The sequence below is a fragment of the Aspergillus saccharolyticus genome, assembly GCF_003184585.1.
Source record: "Aspergillus saccharolyticus JOP 1030-1 unplaced genomic scaffold BP01scaffold_12, whole genome shotgun sequence".
Taxonomy (NCBI): Eukaryota; Fungi; Ascomycota; class Eurotiomycetes; order Eurotiales; family Aspergillaceae; genus Aspergillus; species Aspergillus saccharolyticus.
In genome coordinates this window covers 425747-447041 of record NW_020290622.1, presented here as the reverse complement: position 1 = coordinate 447041, position 21295 = coordinate 425747, and the positions used below count along the sequence as shown (strand labels likewise).

The 21295-nt window shown below is 52.3% G+C and overlaps 8 protein-coding genes and 2 non-coding genes across 10 annotated transcripts; 4 read left to right on the top strand and 6 right to left on the bottom strand.

Moving 5' to 3' along the window:
• Nucleotides 1-792: 792 nt before the first annotated feature.
• On the bottom strand, nucleotides 793-1645 carry BP01DRAFT_294760 (cutinase family protein; the record flags this gene model as incomplete). The annotated part of the gene is made up of 3 exons (XM_025571788.1): nucleotides 793-1060; nucleotides 1160-1377; nucleotides 1454-1645. 3 exons carry the CDS (start codon nucleotides 1643-1645, stop codon nucleotides 793-795), a joined length of 678 nt encoding a protein of 225 aa, XP_025431962.1.
• A 2223-nt stretch (nucleotides 1646-3868) lies between these two features.
• On the top strand, nucleotides 3869-5746 carry BP01DRAFT_339309 (DUF1593-domain-containing protein). The gene is made up of 2 exons (XM_025573357.1): nucleotides 3869-4331; nucleotides 4380-5746. Exons 1-2 carry the CDS (start codon nucleotides 3960-3962, stop codon nucleotides 5505-5507), a joined length of 1500 nt encoding a protein of 499 aa, XP_025431961.1. The 5' UTR covers nucleotides 3869-3959; the 3' UTR covers nucleotides 5508-5746.
• Nucleotides 5681-6735, bottom strand: BP01DRAFT_32847 (NUDIX hydrolase). The gene has a single exon (XM_025572947.1). The coding sequence runs from the start codon at nucleotides 6637-6639 to the stop codon at nucleotides 5854-5856; it is 786 nt and encodes a 261-aa protein (XP_025431960.1). The 5' UTR covers nucleotides 6640-6735; the 3' UTR covers nucleotides 5681-5853.
• A 779-nt stretch (nucleotides 6736-7514) lies between these two features.
• Nucleotides 7515-8452, bottom strand: BP01DRAFT_356173 (uncharacterized protein). The gene is made up of 3 exons (XM_025574881.1): nucleotides 8080-8452; nucleotides 7730-7995; nucleotides 7515-7659 (listed from the first exon to the last, which is right to left on the bottom strand). Exons 1-3 carry the CDS (start codon nucleotides 8183-8185, stop codon nucleotides 7639-7641), a joined length of 393 nt encoding a protein of 130 aa, XP_025431959.1. The 5' UTR covers nucleotides 8186-8452; the 3' UTR covers nucleotides 7515-7638.
• A 414-nt stretch (nucleotides 8453-8866) lies between these two features.
• BP01DRAFT_373456 (TauD/TfdA family dioxygenase) lies at nucleotides 8867-10412 on the bottom strand (the record flags this gene model as incomplete). The annotated part of the gene is made up of 3 exons (XM_025576786.1): nucleotides 8867-9448; nucleotides 9486-10011; nucleotides 10336-10412. The coding sequence occupies 3 exons, from the start codon at nucleotides 10410-10412 to the stop codon at nucleotides 8867-8869; spliced, it is 1185 nt and encodes a 394-aa protein (XP_025431958.1).
• A 133-nt stretch (nucleotides 10413-10545) lies between these two features.
• On the top strand, nucleotides 10546-12258 carry BP01DRAFT_391331 (uncharacterized protein; the record flags this gene model as incomplete). Its single annotated transcript, XM_025578074.1, has 2 exons — nucleotides 10546-10994; nucleotides 11036-12258. The coding sequence occupies 2 exons, from the start codon at nucleotides 10546-10548 to the stop codon at nucleotides 11766-11768; spliced, it is 1182 nt and encodes a 393-aa protein (XP_025431957.1). The 3' UTR covers nucleotides 11769-12258.
• Nucleotides 12259-12496: 238 nt separating this feature from the next.
• Nucleotides 12497-12570, bottom strand: BP01DRAFT_t133. The gene has a single exon. It is a non-coding gene; the product is annotated as a tRNA-Ile (tRNA).
• An 878-nt stretch (nucleotides 12571-13448) lies between these two features.
• Nucleotides 13449-15508, top strand: BP01DRAFT_317888 (S53 family peptidase; the record flags this gene model as incomplete). The annotated part of the gene is made up of 5 exons (XM_025572621.1): nucleotides 13449-14341; nucleotides 14395-14536; nucleotides 14585-14678; nucleotides 14735-15038; nucleotides 15122-15508. The coding sequence occupies 5 exons, from the start codon at nucleotides 13449-13451 to the stop codon at nucleotides 15474-15476; spliced, it is 1788 nt and encodes a 595-aa protein (XP_025431956.1). The 3' UTR covers nucleotides 15477-15508.
• Nucleotides 15509-16798: 1290 nt separating this feature from the next.
• On the bottom strand, nucleotides 16799-18094 carry BP01DRAFT_295167 (intradiol ring-cleavage dioxygenase; the record flags this gene model as incomplete). The annotated part of the gene is made up of 3 exons (XM_025571807.1): nucleotides 16799-17423; nucleotides 17476-17797; nucleotides 17851-18094. The coding sequence occupies 3 exons, from the start codon at nucleotides 18092-18094 to the stop codon at nucleotides 16799-16801; spliced, it is 1191 nt and encodes a 396-aa protein (XP_025431955.1).
• Nucleotides 18095-21064: 2970 nt separating this feature from the next.
• On the top strand, nucleotides 21065-21137 carry BP01DRAFT_t140. The gene has a single exon. It is a non-coding gene; the product is annotated as a tRNA-Thr (tRNA).
• The last annotated feature ends 158 nt before the right edge of the window (nucleotides 21138-21295 follow it).

Here is a 21295-nt window from a genome sequence, read left to right as displayed (position 1 = left end):
GTTGAGGATGCCCACGAGGCAAAGAATCCCCTGTGTCCCAATTGCTGGTCATATGGCACGACAAGCTCTGCGATGATTAGACAACATAAAAGACAAATGACTCTGGGTACCTAGGATGTGGTAATCACCTGCATCCGTCACTAGACCCTACCACCAATCACTTCGCACCAAGACGATAACGAAGTCGTACAATCCCGGGATCAAGACTTCAGTGCCTGTCGTACAGAGGCAAACACGCGATGCGACAAGTCACCAGGCACACCCCCTTCTTTCTTCCATAGATCAATACAATCTCCGAGATGAGAATGCAAGCCTGCAACAAAAAAACCGTGAGCAATGAAGAAACGTTTACACTCCACTCAACACCACCACCTCCCTCACCCAAACCAATTTGCAACGTTCTGATTGATTGTTTAGGTTTGGGTTAATTGGGAGCCGCTGCCGCCTACAATCAAAGATCTCTCAACCAAGAGCGTCACAAGGACGAAACTATTCGATAGGTAGTCACGAACCATAACTAACACAAGTGGAAACTCTACCTGATGTAGTTCGGCAGGAAAAAGCGATCCACGGCCATATAAAACTAGTCAGAAAAAGATATGATATATACCAAAAATACCAAACATAAACACTTAAACATCTTCGGAAATCTAACAATGTCCATCCCCATCGAAAGAAGGAAAGAAAGAAAGAAGGAAAGAAAGAAAGCTATCCATATCAGCCCAGAATTCATCCCGACCCACTACTCGACCGGCACTAGAGCCACCTAGTATAGTAGCCTAGCCCCGACGATCAAGCATCCACCTTTGACGCCAAGAAGTTGGCCGCATCGCCGGCATCCATCCCGTAGGTCAGATGCATCGCCGTCACGATCAGGGTATCGTCGCAGACGAGATCGCCCACCGCGCAGTACACCTTGACGTCGTCCTTGGGGTAGTTGGGGATCTGCCCGTGGTCCTGGACGTTGCGGGTGAAGCCGAACAGCACCACGCCCTTGATCTGGTCGCGGATGGAGGAGCTGACCTCCTGCACGGCGTTGTCGATGACAGCGCTTCCTTGACTGTTTTGTTGCCATAGTATTAGCTACTTGACGGGGATGGAGATCTCTTTTTGAATCCGAGCATTGGATAGAAACCAAGAAAGCGAAGGGGATGCCAACCTGTATCCACCAGCTACAATCTTTGTGTTTGGACACTTGGAGGCCGCCTCCTCGAAGACGCTCTTGGCCGCGGAAATGGACGCGGGGTCGGTGTTCTGGGGCAGGTCGTTCTGGATCAACCCGGCGGTGTACTGGCCGCCGACACCCTGGCAGGCGACTTTATCGTCGCCGAGCTTGGACTTGAGGGCGGTACACAGGGGGGGTCCAATCACTGTGCCCTATAACTCGGGTAAGCGGGGGAATGAGTGCATGGCATTACAAGCTGCAAGGGGGGTGGGGGTGGTTACTACTCACCATGTTGCCCATCTCGGTTGATCCACGAGCAAAGATCAAGGTGACGTCCTTGCAGGAGCCGGAGGTCAGATCGTTTGAGTTCATGGTCTGACGGGTTTGGAGTTGGTTGAGCTCCGGGGCTGGGGCGGGGACAGGGCTTGCTACGGCCAGCGTAGCGAGAGCGCCGAAGAGGAGAGACTTGAGAGGGGCCATTGTCGCGGACAGTGGCTGAAGCAGAGAGAGAAGGTAGATAAACGAAAGGATCTGGTTAAACGAAGGTATGTACCCCAGGGAATGAAGGGATATCTTGCGGAGCCGCCCGGGTCTCTTGTCTTCTTCTCGCCCCGACATCCAGAGATGGTAGACGAATATATACTGTCCCTCCCAGGCAACAATGACCGGCTGCCTCGGCATCAAAACGGCAGATCACTCGTTATCCATCATGTCGACAGATCAAGACCCTTGGGTGTACCAAAAGGGATTTGGCGCAAAATTGGGACAAGGTGAAACATTTTGTGACGGGGATTTGGGAGACGTTCCCTAATGCAGGGTTGATGTTTCAGAAGCGAGGACGAGGACGCCAATGCGGAAGGGTCCGGACCCTGAACGATGCCCTTGATCTCTGAAATCGAATTCCAAAGCGGGTGAGATTCCCGATATATGTGGGGAAGGGCGTGTTCGGTCGAAACGAAATCGAAGCTCAGAACCTAATTTGAGTTTGAGGCGGAGATCAACCGCGAATATCCGATGTTCATCCGAGACAAAGGACCCCCGACCGCTGGAATTCCCAAAAAATCGGGCCTGCGACTAGCTTGCTTTTTGACCTCATTTACCTGTCACAGGTCTCATTGTCTGCCGAGTTCTCTGCGAGGATTCTAGGCAGAAATCAAGCTTGTGTCATCGGACTCCATGTGAAAATCGTGATTGATAGCAGGGTCGCCTAGGGCTTCGGTTTCCTTGCCGATCAGGATACTCGCAACGTGATACGTCAAATTCCAGACCCAAATCCCCATTGTCTGGCGCCTGGTCATTACGTCCCCGTAGCCCTAGCTTTGTGATTTAATTTCGTGTGAATTTGCCCCAGGGACAGACCCGACAATCAAGGTGAGGGACCTCTTGAGTCCAGTTTGCCCGTTGTTGCCCGATCCGAGGCCGAGAGGAATTGATCCGACACAGAAAGATTGCTGTAGTTTCAAAGAGCATGACTGATCGTTATCAGGGTAAAAGGATATCTCCAGATGCTGTACGGATAGTAGTCATGAATGTGACGGTTGGTACCTACGTTCACCAGTCGACTGCCGCTAGTCGCGCAGGTCTGCGTGTAGACGATCTATACTGCTTCGATTTGTGTCGAGGATTCGGAGCAGCACCATTAAAAACCTGCATCACGTCGTCAGAAAGTGTTCGAACCATTATCTCCGCGGCTTTCTCCCTATTCTTCCCGCATTCTTCCTCTGAACTACAACGAAAACCACTTCTGCTCATGAGACAGACATCTCTACACTAATCGGCAACCCAGGACTTGTTAGAGCAGCCGGTACAAAACACCAGAGCCATAGTCGGTGTTTATCTAACCATTAAGCAACGATATAACGTTGATCACTGCATGCACAAATGTCTTGGACATGACACTCTCTCGTAACAATGCCGCGGCCCATTAGTGCTTGTTCCTCATGTTATTTAATGCCCTATTATCTGGTCAAGTTTTCGCTGATGGCACTCTGTAGATGTTCAGTTTCAGCTTGCCTGATGGCGATCCTCAGACTTTGGAAGGAAGCATTTCCAGGCTGGCTCTGCTGTCAGCTCGTTTGTTTCGCAAGTTTTATAGGGTTTGGGAGCGGACGGAACCAGATTATAGCCCGGGGAGGAAGAGTATGAACGACGAAGATTACAACCACGTGGGTTGCCCCAATTTCATGCAGGATTAATAGTCTTGCTAGTACCATGCAGAGAGCCTTACGAATGCGATCTTGTCGAATCCCACGACAAGTCATTCCCTCATGGGCCATCGCGAGTCTTGGCAGAGAATAGGATGAGGACTGCTCCCGGATGGAAGTATAAGGAAGCGTGGGATGACTGATGGTATCATTCAAGTGAGAAGACCATCGGCAGGGTACCCCACCTTGGAGCCGGCGGGTGCATGTGTACTATTAGTACCCTCACTCATTATCTCACCCCGCACAAATGAGGTAATTGCACCCGCTATCGGGGGGCTAAAGATACCTGTTCTGGCGGATTACCCCACGCACAGCCGAAAATAGCGTGGCAGAACAGGCAGAAACGGCAGAAACGGCAAGGCAGACGAGGAAGTTGCGGGGTGCGGAGGCCCAGCCTGGAGCCGGCTGCTGCTGCACCCATTGCGGAAAGGCGGTGGATATTTGCACTGAAGAGCTACTGTATGTATCGTCACAACAACGGCATCATCACGTCCCCGCAATGCTCCCTATAAATCCAGCTACTTTTCCGTCTTGGTCGAAAAGTGTTCTCGCCCTTTTGTTCAAGAGCTCACATCTTGATCACCGCAATCATGAGAACACTCTCTGTATTGCTGTTTTCCTGCCTCAACGCCCTCGTGGCAGACGCCAGTGCTGCGGTCAACCGCTCCTCGCTTCTGGCCTATGCCTCCAAGCCCCGCGTCTTCGTGCTCTCCGACATCTCTAACGAGCCCGATGACACTGAGTCTTTCGTGAGATTCCTGCTCTACAGCAATCAGTTCCAGATCGAGGGCATGGCCGCCGTCACGTCCACCTGGCTAAAGGACAGGGTGTACCCCGAGCAGATCTCGGCTGTGGTGGATGCATACGCCCAGGTGGTCGACAACCTGAACCAACATACTTCTCCTTCATCACCCTACCCCTCGGCAGACTACCTTCACAGTATTGTCAAATCCGGCCCTGCAGTAAGTGTTCCACCGTGACGCTCTTGCATTCCGTTGACTTGTCCCAAGGTTTTTGGCATGGAAGGCGTTGGCTCCGGCAAAAACCTCAGTTCTGGCGCTGAACTGCTCCTCAATAGACTCCGTGAGCCGGGTGACGAGCCTCTCTGGGTTCTTGGATGGGGAGGCGTCAACGTCCTGGCCGAGACCCTGTACTACGTCCACCACAACTTCAACGTCACCGAGGCGGCGCGCATGCGGGCCCAGCTGCGCGTGTACACCATCTCCGACCAGGACGACAGCGGCCTCTGGATCCGAGAGCAGTTCCCAGACATCTTCTACATCGCATCGATGCACGGCTGGAACCAGTACGGGCTGGCCGCGTGGGCGGCGATCTCCGGCGAGGAGTACTACAATTTCGACGTCGGCGGCCCGGACTTCACCAAGGTGACGGCCGCATGGCTGCAGAAGCACATTCAAATCGGCGTCTACGGCCAGGAATACCCGGACTACCAGTACATCATGGAGGGCGACACCCCGACGTTTCTGTATCTGATTCAGAACGGGCTGGGCGTGCGCGAGCAGCCCGACTACGGCTCGTGGGGCGGCCGCTACTCGCTTGTCGACCCGTCGCAGCAGGTCCCGTACCGCCAGTACAGTGACGCGGCGGACCGGGTGGTCGGCCAGAACAACCGCACCTACGCCTCCAACCACGCCGCCATCTGGCGATGGAGAGACGCGTACCAGAATGACTTTGCGGCGCGCATGCAGTGGACCCTGCCGGCGAACGAGAGCAAGGCTAATCACCATCCCGTGGTGGTGGTGAATGAGTACGCGGACCTCACCCCGCTGGTTATCGCGTCCACGCCTGATGCTACCATCTCGCTCGACGCCTCCAGCACGTACGACCCCGACGGCGACAGCCTCTCCTTTAGGTGGTTCCAGTACAAGGAGCCAGGCTCGACCGATTGGAACGTGGATCTTCAAATCCCGGGCTTGAAGCTGACGGTATCGGGTGATGGTCGGCGTGCGCAGGTCACGATCCCGGCTGCGGACGATGTCTGCGATGGTAAGAGCTCCAACGAGTCCGGCTGCTGGACCCTGCACCTCATCTTAGAGGTGACTGACAACGGCGTGAACCCGTTGACGACGTACAAGCGCGTGCTGTTCGAGACGACGAACTCGACGCGGTCGGCATGACTCGTGCAGGATACGACGACGTGGGATCTTGGAGCTGGAGGCTGGGTGGAATATGCTCTTGACTGGAATGATTATCACGTTGGGGATGATTGGGAGGAGCCGATCCTGGGCCGCGATTGCCCTTGTGGGTGGGGGCATGAGCATGCCGAGTACGATATGGGATGACGACTGTATATCAACCCAAACTATGTACATGACTTGTAGACTTGTCGAATTGTGTCGAGTATATCGCATTTCTCACCCACTGTCCATGAGACACATGAACCATACAAACAAACTCTAGTATCTAAGCATAAGTTGAACCCAAGACCACCACCAGATCCAGGTTCAACATGATTCTACAAAACTAATTAGACAAAGACCTCACCACCTCAAACCCCCGAAGATAATTCTCCCTCTGCCTCCCCACAAACCTCACTCCCATCTTCATCCCATAAACAACGACCACCCCCTGTCGAACCTCCTCCTCCGTGGCCCAGACAAACGCATCATGCTCGGCCGGATCCAACCGGATCGCCCCATCCAGCTTCCCCTTCCCCTCCTCCGCCTCCACCTCCACCAAAAATGAAAACTTCACCACCCTCTTCACCCCTCCCCCTCGAACAACCGTCCACTCATCCACTCCGACCAACTCCACAAACCGCGAAACTCTCAACCCCGTCTCCTCGAAAACCTCCCTGGCCGCGCCGGAGAGGATACTTGCGTCGGTCTCGTCGCATGATCCGCCCGGGGCTTCCCAGTGGCCTGGGAAGGAGTCGGTAGGGGCGCGGCGGAGCAGGAGGATTTTGGGGGGTTGGGTTTCAGTCCCGGGCTGGGATTTGTTCTGGCTCTGGGGGTGAAAGATAAGCGCCCCAGTGCCGAGAGCCGTGCCCTCATTCAACTCCGGGCTGCGTGGTGTGTGGCTCTGCTGGGTGCTGAAGATCAAGGCGCCGGTGACAATGTGGGTGGTTTGGTTTGGGTTGTGGGTGGTGGAGGTGAGGAAGGTGAGGAGGGGGAGGGTGTAGGGAGTTAAGTGGGGCGTGTAGCTGTAGGTGTAGGTGTGGTTGATTGGAGGTGGGGGTGGGGTGGGCATTTTGGGTTGGAATGGCGGAGCGGAGCGGAAGTCTGAGATGTATGGGGTTGAGTGTACCATTCCACAGTAGAAGTCAAGACAGGTTTGGTAGGTTGTTTGGTTGTTCTTGGGAAGAATTTCTGCGCGCACACGTGTGGATTGCCGGTTGCCGGTTTTGCCTTATGGTGGAGTGGGGTGGGGTTGCAGGTCGGGCCTGGAATGGGGGGATTTGATTGGGGATCAATTCAGTAGGAGTCTCTGCTATGTGGGAACGTGCGTCCTTGGCGTTGTGAACTTCACTTCCTGTACAGAGTAACTTCTGGCAATCTTTTGTTGATTACACTACCGGTAGTGCCTCCATTTCCAGCAAGTTGTGTGCTAGTCATACTAGTGATACTAGTGGTGTGCAGTACTGTACTACATGTACTCACAGTACAAGAATGAGATTGGACATGCCCATGCCAGATTAGAGATAAAAAAGTATTGCCATGCTTATTATCGCAGAGTTAGTCCTTTTCTGACTGATTGAGCTTCAGTCACTTTGTTTGAGCTCAGGAGCATTGGATACACAGGAGATTAATTCCACTCCATACAAGCCAGTCTACATGTTCACATGCGTAAAGAACATTGAAATCATCGAAGCGACCCATCAAGGTCACAGTAAATCCACCGTGTTCGAAGCTGTTGATCCCGCTTTGAGAACTAGATGCAGTGTGCGAATAAAATCTCATTCGAAGCAATTTTACTGCTTTCTGCTGTGACGCTTGGTCGAGGAAGCTGGAGCCAGTTTAAGGTCATGAGGGGCAGTAAACGCTAAGCTATACGCTATGCTAAGTATGCCATGCGGAGCAGGAATACACCATGTTCTCTATCTACGAGCAGACACTCTCTTCACCCGTTCAACCTATCCAGAATCTCCAAAACAAAAGCCAATCATAATTCATACTTGCTATGCGCTCATCCACACTAACAACCAGTAATCACACTGAACCAAAAAAACAAACGAACGAACAACACTGCCCATCTTTTCCCTTCGTCCTCACCCCACCCACACGCACAGCAAACCAGACACCGCGTCCCCTAAAAAGTCATAGTAGGCACCTAAACCCCCACCCATCAGCAACATCCCCACCAAAACCACCCCAATCCCTGGGAGCTGGGCCGAGCTTACCGCATTCTGAGTCTGAGTCTGACCAAACAGATCCTGATCCTGAGCCTCTTCCTGCTGCCGCTCGTCCTGCGACTGCTCCGCAGTCCCAATACAGGTATCGTCCCGGTTGGTCCCGTTATCCTGGCACGCACCACGACGGCAGGTCTGTCGCCAGATCAAGTAGTCCTCGTCGATGGTGCACAGATACAAGGAGTCGAGGAGGTCGTGGGAGGAGGTGCTGATGCTCTCGCGCTGGAGGGCGTTTTGCATGTCGCGGGTGTAGTTGCCTGGTTTTTTTCACCGGGGGGGTTAGTATCTGTGGTGCTGTGGGGTGTATGTGCTATTTATGGGGTAAAGGGAGAGCTGGATACCCTTCTTGACCAAGGAGGTGCCGCAGTAGGTCAGGCCCTGGGTACAGCGGATGGCGACGGCGCAGGAGGCGGCTCCCAGGATGGCGAGGATGGTCGAGGTCTTCATTTTGGGGTGGAGTGCGTTGAGCTAGTTTTTCTTGGTTGGTTGGTATGGTGATGGGATGATGCTGTTGAGTGGTGGGATGGGATTCTGAGAGGGCATTTCGCGATATTTATGCTTCGCTTTCTCCTCACTCACAAGCTGGGTGCGGGTCTAGATCTGAGTGCTTGGAAGCTATTTGTAGCCCTTGTTCAACATGTTTGGCATAACTGACTATATTCGCAGAAAAAGTATTGGCATTGGTGGATTCAGTTAATGCAGCATGTCTTTTCGCTAGCTAGGAGAAGTAGTAAGTATTTTTCATGATGGTTGCATGCAATCGAATATTTGTCAAAAGTTGATGACTGTCCACAGTTGACGTCAGGAATCATGCCACCGAGTTCATGGCAGCGTACTTCATACCTTTCGCACTTCCCAGTATGGTTTCGCATGCTGACGGAGTAAATGGTATCTGTGTGCTCAATAAGTCTATTCACAGAAATAATATCGAATACTACACCATGCACAACCCGTTATGATCTGCATGCCACACTAAGGCCGGGAGGCAAGACAGCCCAATCCGGCAATCCATGTTTCCACCACAAGACTTGGCATGGAAGCTCCTGCAGCAAAGTGTTACAGCACACTCAACTTGTGCCATGCAATGCTTCAACTCCGCTCTGTTTACCACTAGACCGCGCTTAATAGCTAATTCGTAGCCTGCACCAGCTGAGCCCAGGTTCCGAATCCGTACGGCCCCGGCACAGCCGGTCCATCGAACAGGCTCGCCATCACCACTCGGTCCGACTGCTCCCCAAGCCACGGCTCCCGACCATGCTGCGCCACAATATTATCAAAGACCAGCACATCGCCCTTCTCCCAGCGGTGCAGCACGCGGATCTCGTCCGTGATCTTCGTCAGGTGCGCCAGATACTCATCCGGAATTGGGGTGCCATCGCCAAAAAGCTGATGCGTGCCAGCTCGACGCGCCCCCGAGTGAACCTGCATGCTCTTCCAGTACGCCGCCAGGCCCGTGAAGAGCGTAGGGAGATTGGTTCCAGGCTGCGTCCGGATAGCAGGGAGTCTGTGCGAGAGAATCAGCTGCGTCTCTCCATCATCGTCTATTGACCACTCCCAAGTCGTATGCTCCCCACGGCCGTAGCGCGCGATCTGGGCTTCGACCTTGCGACACTTGGTCTCCTCATCATCGCCCGGCTGGAACTCTTTGCCAAAGGCTTGCTGCAGAGTTGAGCCGCCCTGGAATTGTTGCTTGACTTTGTAGTTACGCGACTGAGAATGCCTTTTTCTGCTCTAACTCATGAATAACTTCTGGGATTTCACGCTGGGCACGGTTGAAGAGCTCCAGCGAAGACGAGATGGGCGATTCGCCGCCCTGCGATGGCGCCCGGTGGGCGTAGAAGATGTACTCCGGTGCGTGGGGTACTTGCGGGGACTCGTTGTGGCTGTATATGAGCACCTCCTTGGGTGATTCATTGGCTGGAGCGACATTCGGTGCAAGAAGGGGTCTGTCGACTACAATACTGATAATCTCATGCGGTCTGTATCCGAATGCGTGCGCGAACTTGCTAAAGTCATCTGCGTTGTGAATGGGCAAGTCACGAAAAAGAAGTGTTCCGTGGCACGCAAGTTTCTTGGTAAGAATGCTATCTTGCTGAAGAGATTCGATGGATGTTGTGACGCGGTCAAGGGTGATTTCGCTCAAAATCTTCGGCGAAGGACGCAGCGCAAGCGGAATCACGGTGTGTTTCGGGTGAGGGGGTCCAAGTAGACGCTGGTTCGATCCAGGCAGCTTGAATGACTCAAAGGTGATCAAGCTGTCTGAAGATTGTTCACTTAGCGAAAGTTGTTCGATTTCGAGTGCTTCTGTGACCGTGGCTATATTTGCTGGTTGCGCAGATTCGATGGAGGTAGGCGAAACTTGAGACTCATCAGCCACGAGCGGGGTCAAGTCGCTCTCTTATCTCGGAGGGTAATATATAAGAGAAAAGACGGCAATGATTGGTGTCGATATGCTCGTGACCAGGATCATTCGCTGCCAAGTTGTGCCGAGGCGTAAGTTTGCTTGTGCCATGCATGCATGGGGTTACGTGATTACATTCCCAACAGAAGGCATTGCCTGCACTTGAGAGTAAAAAACAACAACAGACGAGTCTTACCCATATTCCGTGATGAAGTGACCGTCTACATCAGGTACCATGGCGAGCACTACCAAAGTAGAGCCAGAATCGCTCATGGCGGACATAGCAAGTATACCTGACTCGCAAGGAGAACATCAACAGGCTCGTCCCCGATTCTTTTACAGCACGCTCTTCCAGGTTCAAAATGTCGGGCTCTGCGCATTTTGCGCGCCAGGTATATGGAGCGCCATGAATGGTCTCGGAGTTGGCGGCTCTCAGAGCCCCAATCTAGTCAACGCAGGCAACGCTATCTTTTATGCCTTCATGACGGTCACTTGTTTTGCAGGGCCGTGGCTGACCAATATCATCGGCTTTCGTTGGACTCTCACACTTGGGTCTATCGGGCATCCGCTTTATGCGACAGGGTTATACCTCAACAACCGCACAAGCACGACTTGGCTCGCATACTTCGGCTCGATGGTCTGTGGTATTAGTGCAGATTTCTTCTGGAGCGTCGAGGGAGCAATAGCAACCGGTTACCCTGAAAGGCACAAACGCGGCCGCTACCTGGCCACATGGTTTACGTTCCGAAACCTTGGAGATATCATCGGCGGAGCTATCTCTCTTGCCATGAACCACAAGGTCAATCATAAGGGTCAGGTCGGTTACCAGACCTATCTCGCCTTCATTGCCATTCAGTGCCTTGGTCTTGTCTTCAGGCCACTGCTATCTAATCCAGAGAAGGTGCAGCGATGACGGTAACGCAGATTGAGGCTCCTCGTGGACTTTATTGGCGTGAGAAAGGTCGAATCATGTGGCGATTTATGCGTAGTAAGCCGATTCTGCTACTCGTGCCTCTCTTCTGGCACTTTGTCTGGATCCAGGCGTATCCAGGCACTTATCTTGCGACGTATTTCACTGTTCGATCGCAGGCGCTAGGGAGCTTTTTGTCGGCCGTTGTAGGTACACTGGCCACTTGGCTGAGTGGGTCGATGGTTGATCTTCCATGGCTGAAGAGTCGCAAGTATCGGACGATCATCACATATGTTCTCATTGCTGCGCTGAACAGCACCACCTGGATATGGGCTGTGGTGATTCAAAACGAGTATCGTCATACCCAGCCGATTCTAGACTGGGGGAATCAACGCCAACGCTCATTTGGTCGGGGGTTCGGGTTGTATCTCTTTGAGCGCATCAGCCTTGGCTTCATTGAGAACTATATTTACTTGTGCATCGGGAATCTGTCTAACTCTCCCGGCGACCAGATTCGTTATAGCTCGTTGCTCAGGGGCATTGAAACGGCCGGCGTGGCCGTGGGGTTTGGCGTGCAAGCTATTCCGACCACACTCATTGCGACGGCCAGTATCAACTATGGCTTGTGGTTCTTCACACTGCCTTTTAGTTACTATGCGACGCTGCAGGTCCTGCGTAAGTTGGAGAATCAGAAGAAAGGTGACGAGAGAGAGAAGTGATGCGCACAATATCTGAGCACGAATCCTGTTGAGCTGTTGATGAGTCTATCAAATCATCCCCCTCCAATTCGAATTGATCAATTCATCACATGCTAGAAAGACCCATCATTCGTGTTGCTGGGAAACAGTCAGCCAAATGGGTCTCGATGTCTCGACGAGTAAATCAAAGTGGGTGTGGATCGCGCAAGGATGAAAGGAGACAAACTATCGAAGGTGTTTGCGGTCTTTGTCTGGTTGGCGTCATTTGTCCTGTTTAGCCTGTTTGGCGAGGTCTCCCTCCACCCGCTGCATCCCCCCCTCCTCTTCGCTTCAACTACTCCGTACAGTGAGACAACATCCGGATTTGTACGGTTGAACAAGTCATTCATGCTCTTGAATCAATCAATAACTACTATTTATGCAAGTGGCACCTACTGAGAGACTTTACCAGGTGAATCATTATTCTCCGCGTGGATTCTTCCTTCGTGGTTCGGCAGGTAATGTCGTGATGAACTCGGGAGCGGCATCGTTCTTATCGCTCAGTTTATACTTTGCCGCAGCCGCACAGTATTTACTAGGCATTCTGTGCGAAATTGAAACCTCGAACTTCTCAATCTGCAGATTACTAGTTAATCAAACCTCGCCTGTGGTACAGTACGGAAGGAAAACGCCTTGCCCAATGCTTTTTTTCAGTCATATATCGAAGCAAAAGAAGGATAAGAGTGAGAAACGCCAGAAATGCAAAAAGATGGTCCCAGAGGGGCTCGAACCCTCGACTTTAACGTTATTAGCGTTACGCTCTAACCAACTGAGCTATGGGACCCAGTTGATGAAATGGTTTCAGCTCCATACATATACAGGGGTTACAACACAGTCAAGCGCGCAAGAGTGGAATCCCCTCGTGAAAGCTTCCTGCTGTTGCCGCGAGCAGGAGGTCTTGCCGGCTTTCACCTCGTGTGGCTGGCCGAGACCAAGTGACCCACTGCCCCGGAACTGGCGGCGCCGACGACTGGAGCAGAAGGAATTGTGTCGATCGCAACCACGCCGTAGTCAAGAAAGGCTAAGCATTCGGTGCCGTGCTTTGTTTACCTTTGGCTAGTTCCTGCGGCTTTGCCGACAGCCACTTCTCCCCCATGACCCTGTTTTGCTTGTTCATTACACCGGGTGTCGTCAACAGCAAAGCTGCCCGTGACATACGCTAACAATTCGGCACTGATTCATTGACGAAATGCAGTCGCTGAGTCTCGCGACTAAGACATTTGCAGCAGGTAGATACCAACAAAATGGCGTGGTTGAAGAACGCACCTTATCATCTGGCGGGGCAAATTAAAGCCCGGCGGACTCCGGACGAAGATCCAGAGCGAAGAATCCCATTCTTATCACGACATCGCTTACAGAGCCGAGGCTGCAGTGTCTGGGGTGCACTTGCGGTCATTGCACAACAAATGGGAGGAATCTGCAGGTCCCGTCCACCTACATTAGTCCAACAAATTACGAAATTAGCTGAAGGAACCCCGTCGGCGTGGGTTCAGGCAACTTCAAAAGCAAACCAAAAAGGTAATTTCGTTGCCGACAGACGAGAGACTTGTCGAATCGCGATATGACCTCACAGACCCGCCCGTACGCTTATAATGGCGGTGTTGCCCCAGCCTGTTCCCAAAACAGTTGTGCACATCGTGGGAAACGCTCTGCCCTGCCAAGATGCATACCAACGGCCTGTACACCGCACTTTTGTGCTCTTTGGCTGCTTCAGCCCAAGCTGTCGTTCACGAAAAGCTGGCCGCCGTCCCTTCCAGCTGGAGCTACCTTGAGGACGCTGCCGATGGCAACACCATTAGCCTCTCAATTGCTCTGACGCGTCAGAATCTGGACAAGCTCGAAGCGAAGCTCACTGCACTTGCTACCCCAGGCGAGTCCCAGTACGGCCAATGGCTGGACTTGGAGGACATCAACAAGGAGTTTCCCGTGTCCAGCGCCGATGCCGTCATCAGCTGGCTGCGCAACGCCAACATCACTCAGATTTCGCAAGATGGCAGTCTGGTGAACTTCGCTGCACCCGTTGCTACGGTGAACAAGCTCCTCAACACCACCTTTGCCTACTACCAGAGTGGTTCCTCCACGAAGCTACGCACAACCCAGTACTCCATCCCCGAGAGCTTGGTCGAGACAATTGATTTGATCTCTCCCACGACCTATTTCGGCAAGGACAACACCAAGGCGGATTTGTCGCAATTCACGAAGCCGCTGTCGACGCACACGAAGAGAAGCTCCAACTCTTCCTGCGCCGAATTGATCACTCTTTCCTGCCTCAAGGAGATGTACAACTTCGGCAGCTACATTCCCAGTGCCTCGTCGGGCAGTAAGATTGGCTTCGGAAACTTCTTGAACGAGTCTGCTTCTTACTCCGATCTTGCTGCTTATGAGAAGTACAACCACCTCCCCTACCAGGAATTCGATGTCGAGCTCATCAACGGCGGTGTCAACGATCAAAATGCCACGACCGAGGAGCTGGGCGAGGCTGATTTGGACGTCGAGCTGATCGTTGGTGTCTCCCACCCTCTGCCGGTGACTGCGTTCATCACTGGTGGTCTTGCGTGAGTACTATTCCAGATTATCGACTGTAAACCTTGCATACTCATAAGCACAGTCCTTTCATCCCCGATCCCGATGAGCCCACTGAGGCGGACGACTCGAACGAGCCCTACCTCCCGTACTACGAGTATCTCCTGTCGAAGCCCAACTCGGCTCTTCCCCAGGTCATCTCCAACTCCTACGGTGATGATGAGCAGGTATGTGCATCCTCATGCGAACAATGAGAATCCCTCTAACTATACCAGACTGTTCCCGAGTACTACGCCAAGCGCGTCTGCAACCTGATTGGCCTGATGGGTCTCCGCGGTATCTCGATCATCGAGTCCTCCGGCGACGAAGGTAAGCAAGCTGCAACCTTGCCCACCATCTCTTCCCCAGCCTCTAACTCCGAATAGGTATCGGCTCCGCCTGCCGTGCCGGAGACGGCAGCAACCGCCCCCAATTCCAGCCTATCTTCCCGGCCACCTGCCCCTACGTGACCGCCGTCGGTGGTACGCAGTCCTACGGCCCCGAGATTGCCTGGACCGGCAGCTCCGGCGGCTTCAGCAACTACTTCGAGCAGGCGTGGTACCAGCACGACGCGGTGGAGAATTACCTATCCCACCACATCACCAAGGAAACCAAGAAGTACTACTCGCAGTACGCCAACTTCAGCGGCCGCGCGTTCCCTGATGTTTCCACTCACAGCTATGATCCTCCGTGAGTTCCCTCCCCGCTACCGAACCCAGAGCCCCGATCCCGGCCTATTTTCATGTGGATCAAGTGCTAATTCTTAACTTCAGATACGTCGTCCTCGAATACAACCAAACCGTCGGCACGGGCGGTACCTCAGCCGCGGCCCCCGTCTTCGCTGCCCTGGTTGGCCTCCTCAACGACGCTCGCCTGCGCGCCGGCAAGCCTGCTCTCGGATACCTGAATCCCCTGCTCTACAGCAAGGATATCAGCAAGCGTTTTACCGATGTGACGCTCGGTCAGTCGGTTGGCTGTGATGGTATTGACCCTCAGAGCGGTGAGACCGTTCCTGGTGCTGGCATTATCCCCTGGGCGAACTGGAACGCCACGGTCGGATGGGATCCGGTGACTGGTCTTGGATTGCCGGACTTTGAGAAGTTGAAGGAGGCGGTGCTGAAGTACTAGTCTTGATGAAATGCTTGTAAAATTAGTTATTCGGGCTATAGAAACGATTGTATGAGTATTCTGAATCACCCATCTGTGTGTGCAGTGCATATCACCGTTCAAATTAATTTCCGGATTTATCATATATGTCTTCATGAAAATCCAGTCGCTATTGGTTGCTTTCTAATACTAATTCAAGCCTCCCACTCGAAGACAAGTCTCGTCTGCGAGACTCTTCTTAGGTTGCGAGTGACAATCGGGATTATTGTGGTGGTGTATCAGATACATGGCATTCTTTCCACCAACACCCCTGCTAGAGTCCCACGCCAGACTCCTTGACTCGCTCGGATCATGTCTAGTCTACTGTCTTCTGCTCATAAGACAAGAAGTCGCCAGGTTCTTGTTTTCATATCATCTTATGACCCTCGAGTCGATATCCAGCAGCTGGATCAATCCAAGTAGGAAGAGCACGCAGGTAAGGAAAAGCACCAGGAAAGACAACCGACCCGCACAAACCTCAACTAGGCTCCAAGGCAGGCCACAAATGATCAGAAGAAGGCGAGCTCGCGGGGCAAAGAATAAAATACGCAGCAGGAATGTTGGAAGAAGATGTCTCGATTTGAGAGACCCGCCAAAGACCTTCCGCACCGCACTGGTGTGCTCGCTCTTGCAACTTCCGGCACCCCGTGGCATTTGCGCCAAGTATATATCATACGAACAAGCATGTGCAGTAGCCGACTGAAGCCATGATGATGGATTGTATAGGTTTGCGTTCCAAAAAAGGGATAGAAAAACACTACCGGCAGGGCCGTTCTCTTATTGTTCTTGCTGATTCATCCCTTAATCAGAACCCTGAGGCATGAACGGAACCAACGCAATATAAGATCTTCTTGATACAGAGGAAGCTATCTCTTCTGCGGGCTAGCTAGGAGTTGCACCGCGATTACACAATCGAAATCAGTCGGGAGGGGCCAAGAGAGGCATAGTGTAGTCATCACTTTTTGGGCGACGTCCATTCGGAATCATTGGGAAAGAGTGATAGGCACGGTGTAAAAAGCGACATCTCCGCATCCAAATCGTAGTGAAGGTAAGCTTTTTGCTAGCACCCGATATGTCTCTCTGAAGCCTTTTTGCAATATTGCCCTGCGCTGGCATGGGTCTCAGTTACGATTCTCAGGTGTGGTGTTACTGGTTTAAATAGTTGCTTTTTTACCATGGCTTTTCGAGCCCAATGAAATAATGAAGATTTTATAGACCATCACAATAGTATATATGGCCGCATGATGTACAGTACAATCTGTATCGGAACACAACAAGTACACTTAGCTACGCTCGAGCCCCATTCAAGCACTCGGGGTAGGAGTAGCGCCCGCGGAACCCGAGGGCGCACCGCTCATAGAACCAGATGGCATGGCATCGCCCGAGCCAGAGCCACCGCCACCACCGAAGGCGGAGCTGTCGATGTTCTGGTGGCCGCCAGTCTCATCGTAGTAAGCCGCAATGCTGTAGTAAGAGTTGTCGGTGTAATCAGCCGTGGTGTTGATACCGATCTGGATCCAGGCGAAGAGACCATCCTCGAGGCTGTCACCGAGGTAGATGTACTCCGGGAAGGGGTCGTAGGCGGAGGAAGCCTGGAGGACACTCCACATATCATCGGCGTTGGTAGTGACGGCCTGAGTGTTGGTGGTGTAGGGGTAGGTGGCCTCGACGGCGGAGCGGAGAACCTCGTTCCAGAACAGCTGGCCGATGTGGGCGACGCTGCCGGTACCGACCTGCAGGGTACCGTTGTTGCGGTTGATGGTGGAGTTGAGGTGGGTGAGGAGGTGGGTGTGGGTGGCGCGGCCGTCGTAGTGGCCGGGGAAGATAGTGCTGAAGGTCACGACACCGTCCTCGTTGGTCTCTTGGATACCACGAAGGTAGGTCGAGTCCCAGCCGTCGGCGGCGTAGTTGCCGCTGGTGGAGATACCGCTGTCGATGGATGAGTACGTTCTATGTGGTTGGTGTGGGGCAGGGGACATACCTGTAGACACCGGTGGCATTGGCGTTCCAGATGTCCACTAGAGCTCCCTGGACAGGAAGACAGGTGTTCACGTCAATGTATTGCACCTCGAGGTAGACATCGACACCATCGCAGTACTTCTCCTCTTTGACATTCTGACGAATGACCTCACCCCAGACGTAGTAGGGACCGTCGGTCACGGTAGGAGTCAAAATAGAGCTGGTGTTGGCGCCAAAGATAGCGGCATCGGCGTTGAGGCCGTGGTGCACAAGGCCAGTCTTGTTGTGGTTGATGGCTTCCCACTTCTCGAGGGCAGCGAGATCACGACGCCACTTCTGCGGGGCTTGTGAAGTGTTAGAGTGGACGGGTCCATGGGTGTACGGATTTTTTACTTACCAGAAGTGATTCCGCGCTTGGAACGCAGCTCATTCGCAGTCTTCGCGCGACGGGCGATGCTGCGTTGCTGAACCTGCTGGGCAGCTTGGGAAGAGGAGCAAGCGTTCACACCCTGTTGAGCTCTGGCGGCCAGAGCATCGCGAAGCTGAATCTCGCGCTTGACGGTCTTCATGTCGTGCTTCTCGCCCGGGTGGGCGAAAGCCAGCGTGGCTGCGCTAAGGGCAAGGAACTTGGAGAGATGCATCGTGACGATGTTGGTAGTAGAGAAGGAGGAGTGTGTTGGTTGTTCTTCTATTGTCAGCTGTTGTCATGGTTGGTCTTATATCTTCGCCATTGCTGTAGCGGTGTTGGTATAGAAGTGTTCCATTTAGCCGCGTCATCTAGAGTAGGGTGAGCTGTGTCGATCTATCACAATGTTGTATAGTTGAGTGGGAGACGTAAGCTCTCTATCTCGGCGGCTCCCGCAGCCCTAGAACCAGGCCGAATTCTTGGCCGGTCAACGTCAGGGTCTTGGCGCCGCGTACCTGGGATCCGCAGTTTTTCAGCGAAGCGAACCCTTTTCAGAGGGTGATCGACGACTCAGACGAATCATCTCGCTCCTATTACTGACGCTGAATCTTGGGACCCTATAAGCTCAGGGATCGGGCAGACTCCGTTGGTCTGGGGTATTCTTAAAGGCTTGGCTGGTGCTGTCCCTGTGTCGAGTTGTAAGCCACAGAGCATTGGCCGTTCAATCATCGTCTGTACTGTAGGAACAGTAAGCGGAAGATATTCAGGACCCGCCCCCCACTCGAGTCGTCGCTGCTGCTGTGCACATGGCTGCCGCTGAGTACCTTGTGTCCGTCCAGATGCAACATCCGGTCCATCCGACACGCCCCGATTGTGGACGCTGGCCGATTTGAATTGCCTTGGCAATTGTGCGATCATGCTCTTTTGCATGACGCATCGGGATCGCACTTCAGTCGAACTACCGATATGTGATGCACGTTGCCTCGGCAGAGATCCTGGGTGGACATGTATAGTATAGGATGTTCTTGAAATGCCCGTTTCTCTTCCCAAAGGGGTAGCAGTTGCTGATTTCTTGGCCCAACCACTGCTTATTCAGTTAGTCATTTCTTGTCCTGCCCACTGCATTACGCACGACTCAGCTTTAATCGCAACACTTGCAGCACTAGCACCAATATTGTCTGCATGTCGGTTCGTGGTGCTCCTGGCCGCAATATCACTGTGTTCAAGTGTTGAGATACCTACTCTTTGATGTGCGTTGTTCCGCTGCCACCAAGCCAAAACCGGAGGACCGCCCCATCATTGAGAAGTCACAATATCTGCCATTCCCTTCCAATTTCGACTCAAGGTAACGGGATATGAGTAAGATCCGATCGCGGGATATGATAGTAGAAGTTTCTGGAAAGAGAAGCAGTCTCACCGCAACAGCCGGTTTCCGATACTAGTCGCGAGCAAATTCACTGCGTCTGAAGAATAATGGCGTCCTCTAGACTCCTGGACTTAGGACACGAATTGTCTCGAGAATGATTACAACAAGATTGTGAGCTTGCTGTCATCGAAATTCGTTTTTCCTTTCAACCCTAAAGAATGATTCTAGGCCCTTCTGGTTTCCTCATTGCTAACACAATAATCCGGGGGTCAAGGCGCTTGCGCAGGCCTAGTCTATCTGAATTTTCAGTCAATTTTCCAATTTCCCCATTAGTTGCAAATCATAGATAGCAATAACACGTCGATGGGCACAGCATGGGTCTGCCGAATGCTGTTCAAATTCGACGTCGAAGGTAAAGCGATATTTTGGGCCAGCGCTGTCGCTTGATGTATCTCGGCGCACGAGATGGTAATTCTGGCCGGTCATGTACATAACCTGCATGAGACACATCTTCGTCATGCTGAAACGACAGTCCTTCTTGGCTTGAAATTGTGCCTGTCATGGCTATTTCTCTCAGGTAGGGCTCTGAGATTATGAAATAATTGACATGTTTTTGCCTGTACCCCACCGTGCGGAGCATGATGTGTTTTCCTATCCGATAGCAATCAAAAATATGGAATGTAATCGAGGTATTCAAACACGAATGTGTCCATTCGATAGAAGACTATGTGGCGGCTTGCGGCCATAATTGCCAGCGGGTTGGTGGCGGAAATGCTGCAGTCCGAGCTACAAGGAATAATAAGAGTAGCAATCATGGGGCCGAGGTCCTCGGAATTTGATCTTTCCAAAGTAAAGAAGATATTGGTAGACCATCAACCGCAACTCTGAGTCAGTCGATAAGTCCGCATTAGCCGGTATTCGGAGGCACAATGATCGCTCGCAAAGACAATGACAATGAGTATGTAGTGATAAGGGAAACAATGACAGCTGACATGGAGGAAGGCGAAGAAACGGAAAGGGTTTTGCGCTAATGAGGACGCTCTCCTCGCTGAAGGCGAAGGGCCATTCACGCTGCGGGCGGTACCTCTCTACTCGAAATTCGTAGTTGAACGCCCAGGGACGCCGATGAGCAACGTGCTCGATAGATGGACGAAGGGTATCTGATGATCTTTTTAGAAGTGAAGCATTTGTACTTGAGGTCCTCGCCAGCTTCGTATGTCTTACAGAGTGTGTTTGTTCACCTGTTGATCTAGGTTGTACAGTACAGGATCTTCCTGCGCACGTGACTGGCGCGGCGTGTGGAGGGCTGTGATTATGGGACGGAAGAAGGGGGTGGTCTTTATCCTGCAGGTGGGGTTTCTTGGCTGGGTGTGTCTTTTGCTTTATGCCTTGTCAGTGCTATGGCAGGGATCCTAGCAAGCGCTGGGCAGGCAGATCAAGCATTCAGGCATCTCTTCCAGTACCATATCGAGAACATGAAGTGAGGTATTGGCTGCTCGTTTTTCGGATGAATATAATTACAATCGAATCTCTCATGTATTTTAATATGATATATATAAATTAGCCGCCGACTAGAGGTATTATACGAAGTGCTAGAGAAATAGAATCCATTGATCAATGAGAACCCCGAATAATTGAAATAACAGTGCTATTTAGTTGAAGCTGAATGCGACTTCTCAATTCGAGTTTACTGTTTTATTAGATCTCTAACAAAAGTCACATATAATTTGCTTCTGATCACTAAAGTACGTTCGTCCGGGACCAACCACAGCACAATCTTACTCTCATCTCTTCGATTTGGTATGATAGATTACAAAAAGTGTGAGTAGCACATCAGCAGCTCGCATGGCTTAGATGGTAAAGCGCAGCACTAGTAATGCTGAGATCCTCGGTTCGAGTCCGAGTGTGAGCACGTGATTCTTCTTTTTGTTTGTTTTTGTGGCATCCGGCTTCCGTTCCGGGGCCATTCTTCCGTCATACAACGTCCTAGGTTTACTATAATCAGGGTGTTGTATGTTATTTTGACCAAAAAAAGTGAACCGAAATCAACCCCTCGACAAGAGACGATGC

What these genes read in the sequence shown, in the direction of transcription:
- BP01DRAFT_339309 (XM_025573357.1), top strand. Translation starts at nt 3,960, where the DNA reads ATGAGAACACTCTCTGTATTGCTGTTTTCCTGCCTCAACGCCCTCGTG. An exon ending in TTGTCAAATCCGGCCCTGCA is followed by an intron (nt 4,332 to 4,379) that starts GTAAGTGTTCCA and finishes ACTTGTCCCAAG; the next exon opens with GTTTTTGGCATGGAAGGCGT.
- BP01DRAFT_32847 (XM_025572947.1), bottom strand. Translation starts at nt 6,639, where the DNA reads ATGGTACACTCAACCCCATACATCTCAGACTTCCGCTCCGCTCCGCCA.
- BP01DRAFT_356173 (XM_025574881.1), bottom strand. Translation starts at nt 8,185, where the DNA reads ATGAAGACCTCGACCATCCTCGCCATCCTGGGAGCCGCCTCCTGCGCC. An exon ending in CACCTCCTTGGTCAAGAAGG is followed by an intron (nt 7,996 to 8,079) that starts GTATCCAGCTCT and finishes GAAAAAAACCAG; the next exon opens with GCAACTACACCCGCGACATG. An exon ending in AGACTCAGACTCAGAATGCG is followed by an intron (nt 7,660 to 7,729) that starts GTAAGCTCGGCC and finishes GTGGGGGTTTAG; the next exon opens with GTGCCTACTATGACTTTTTA.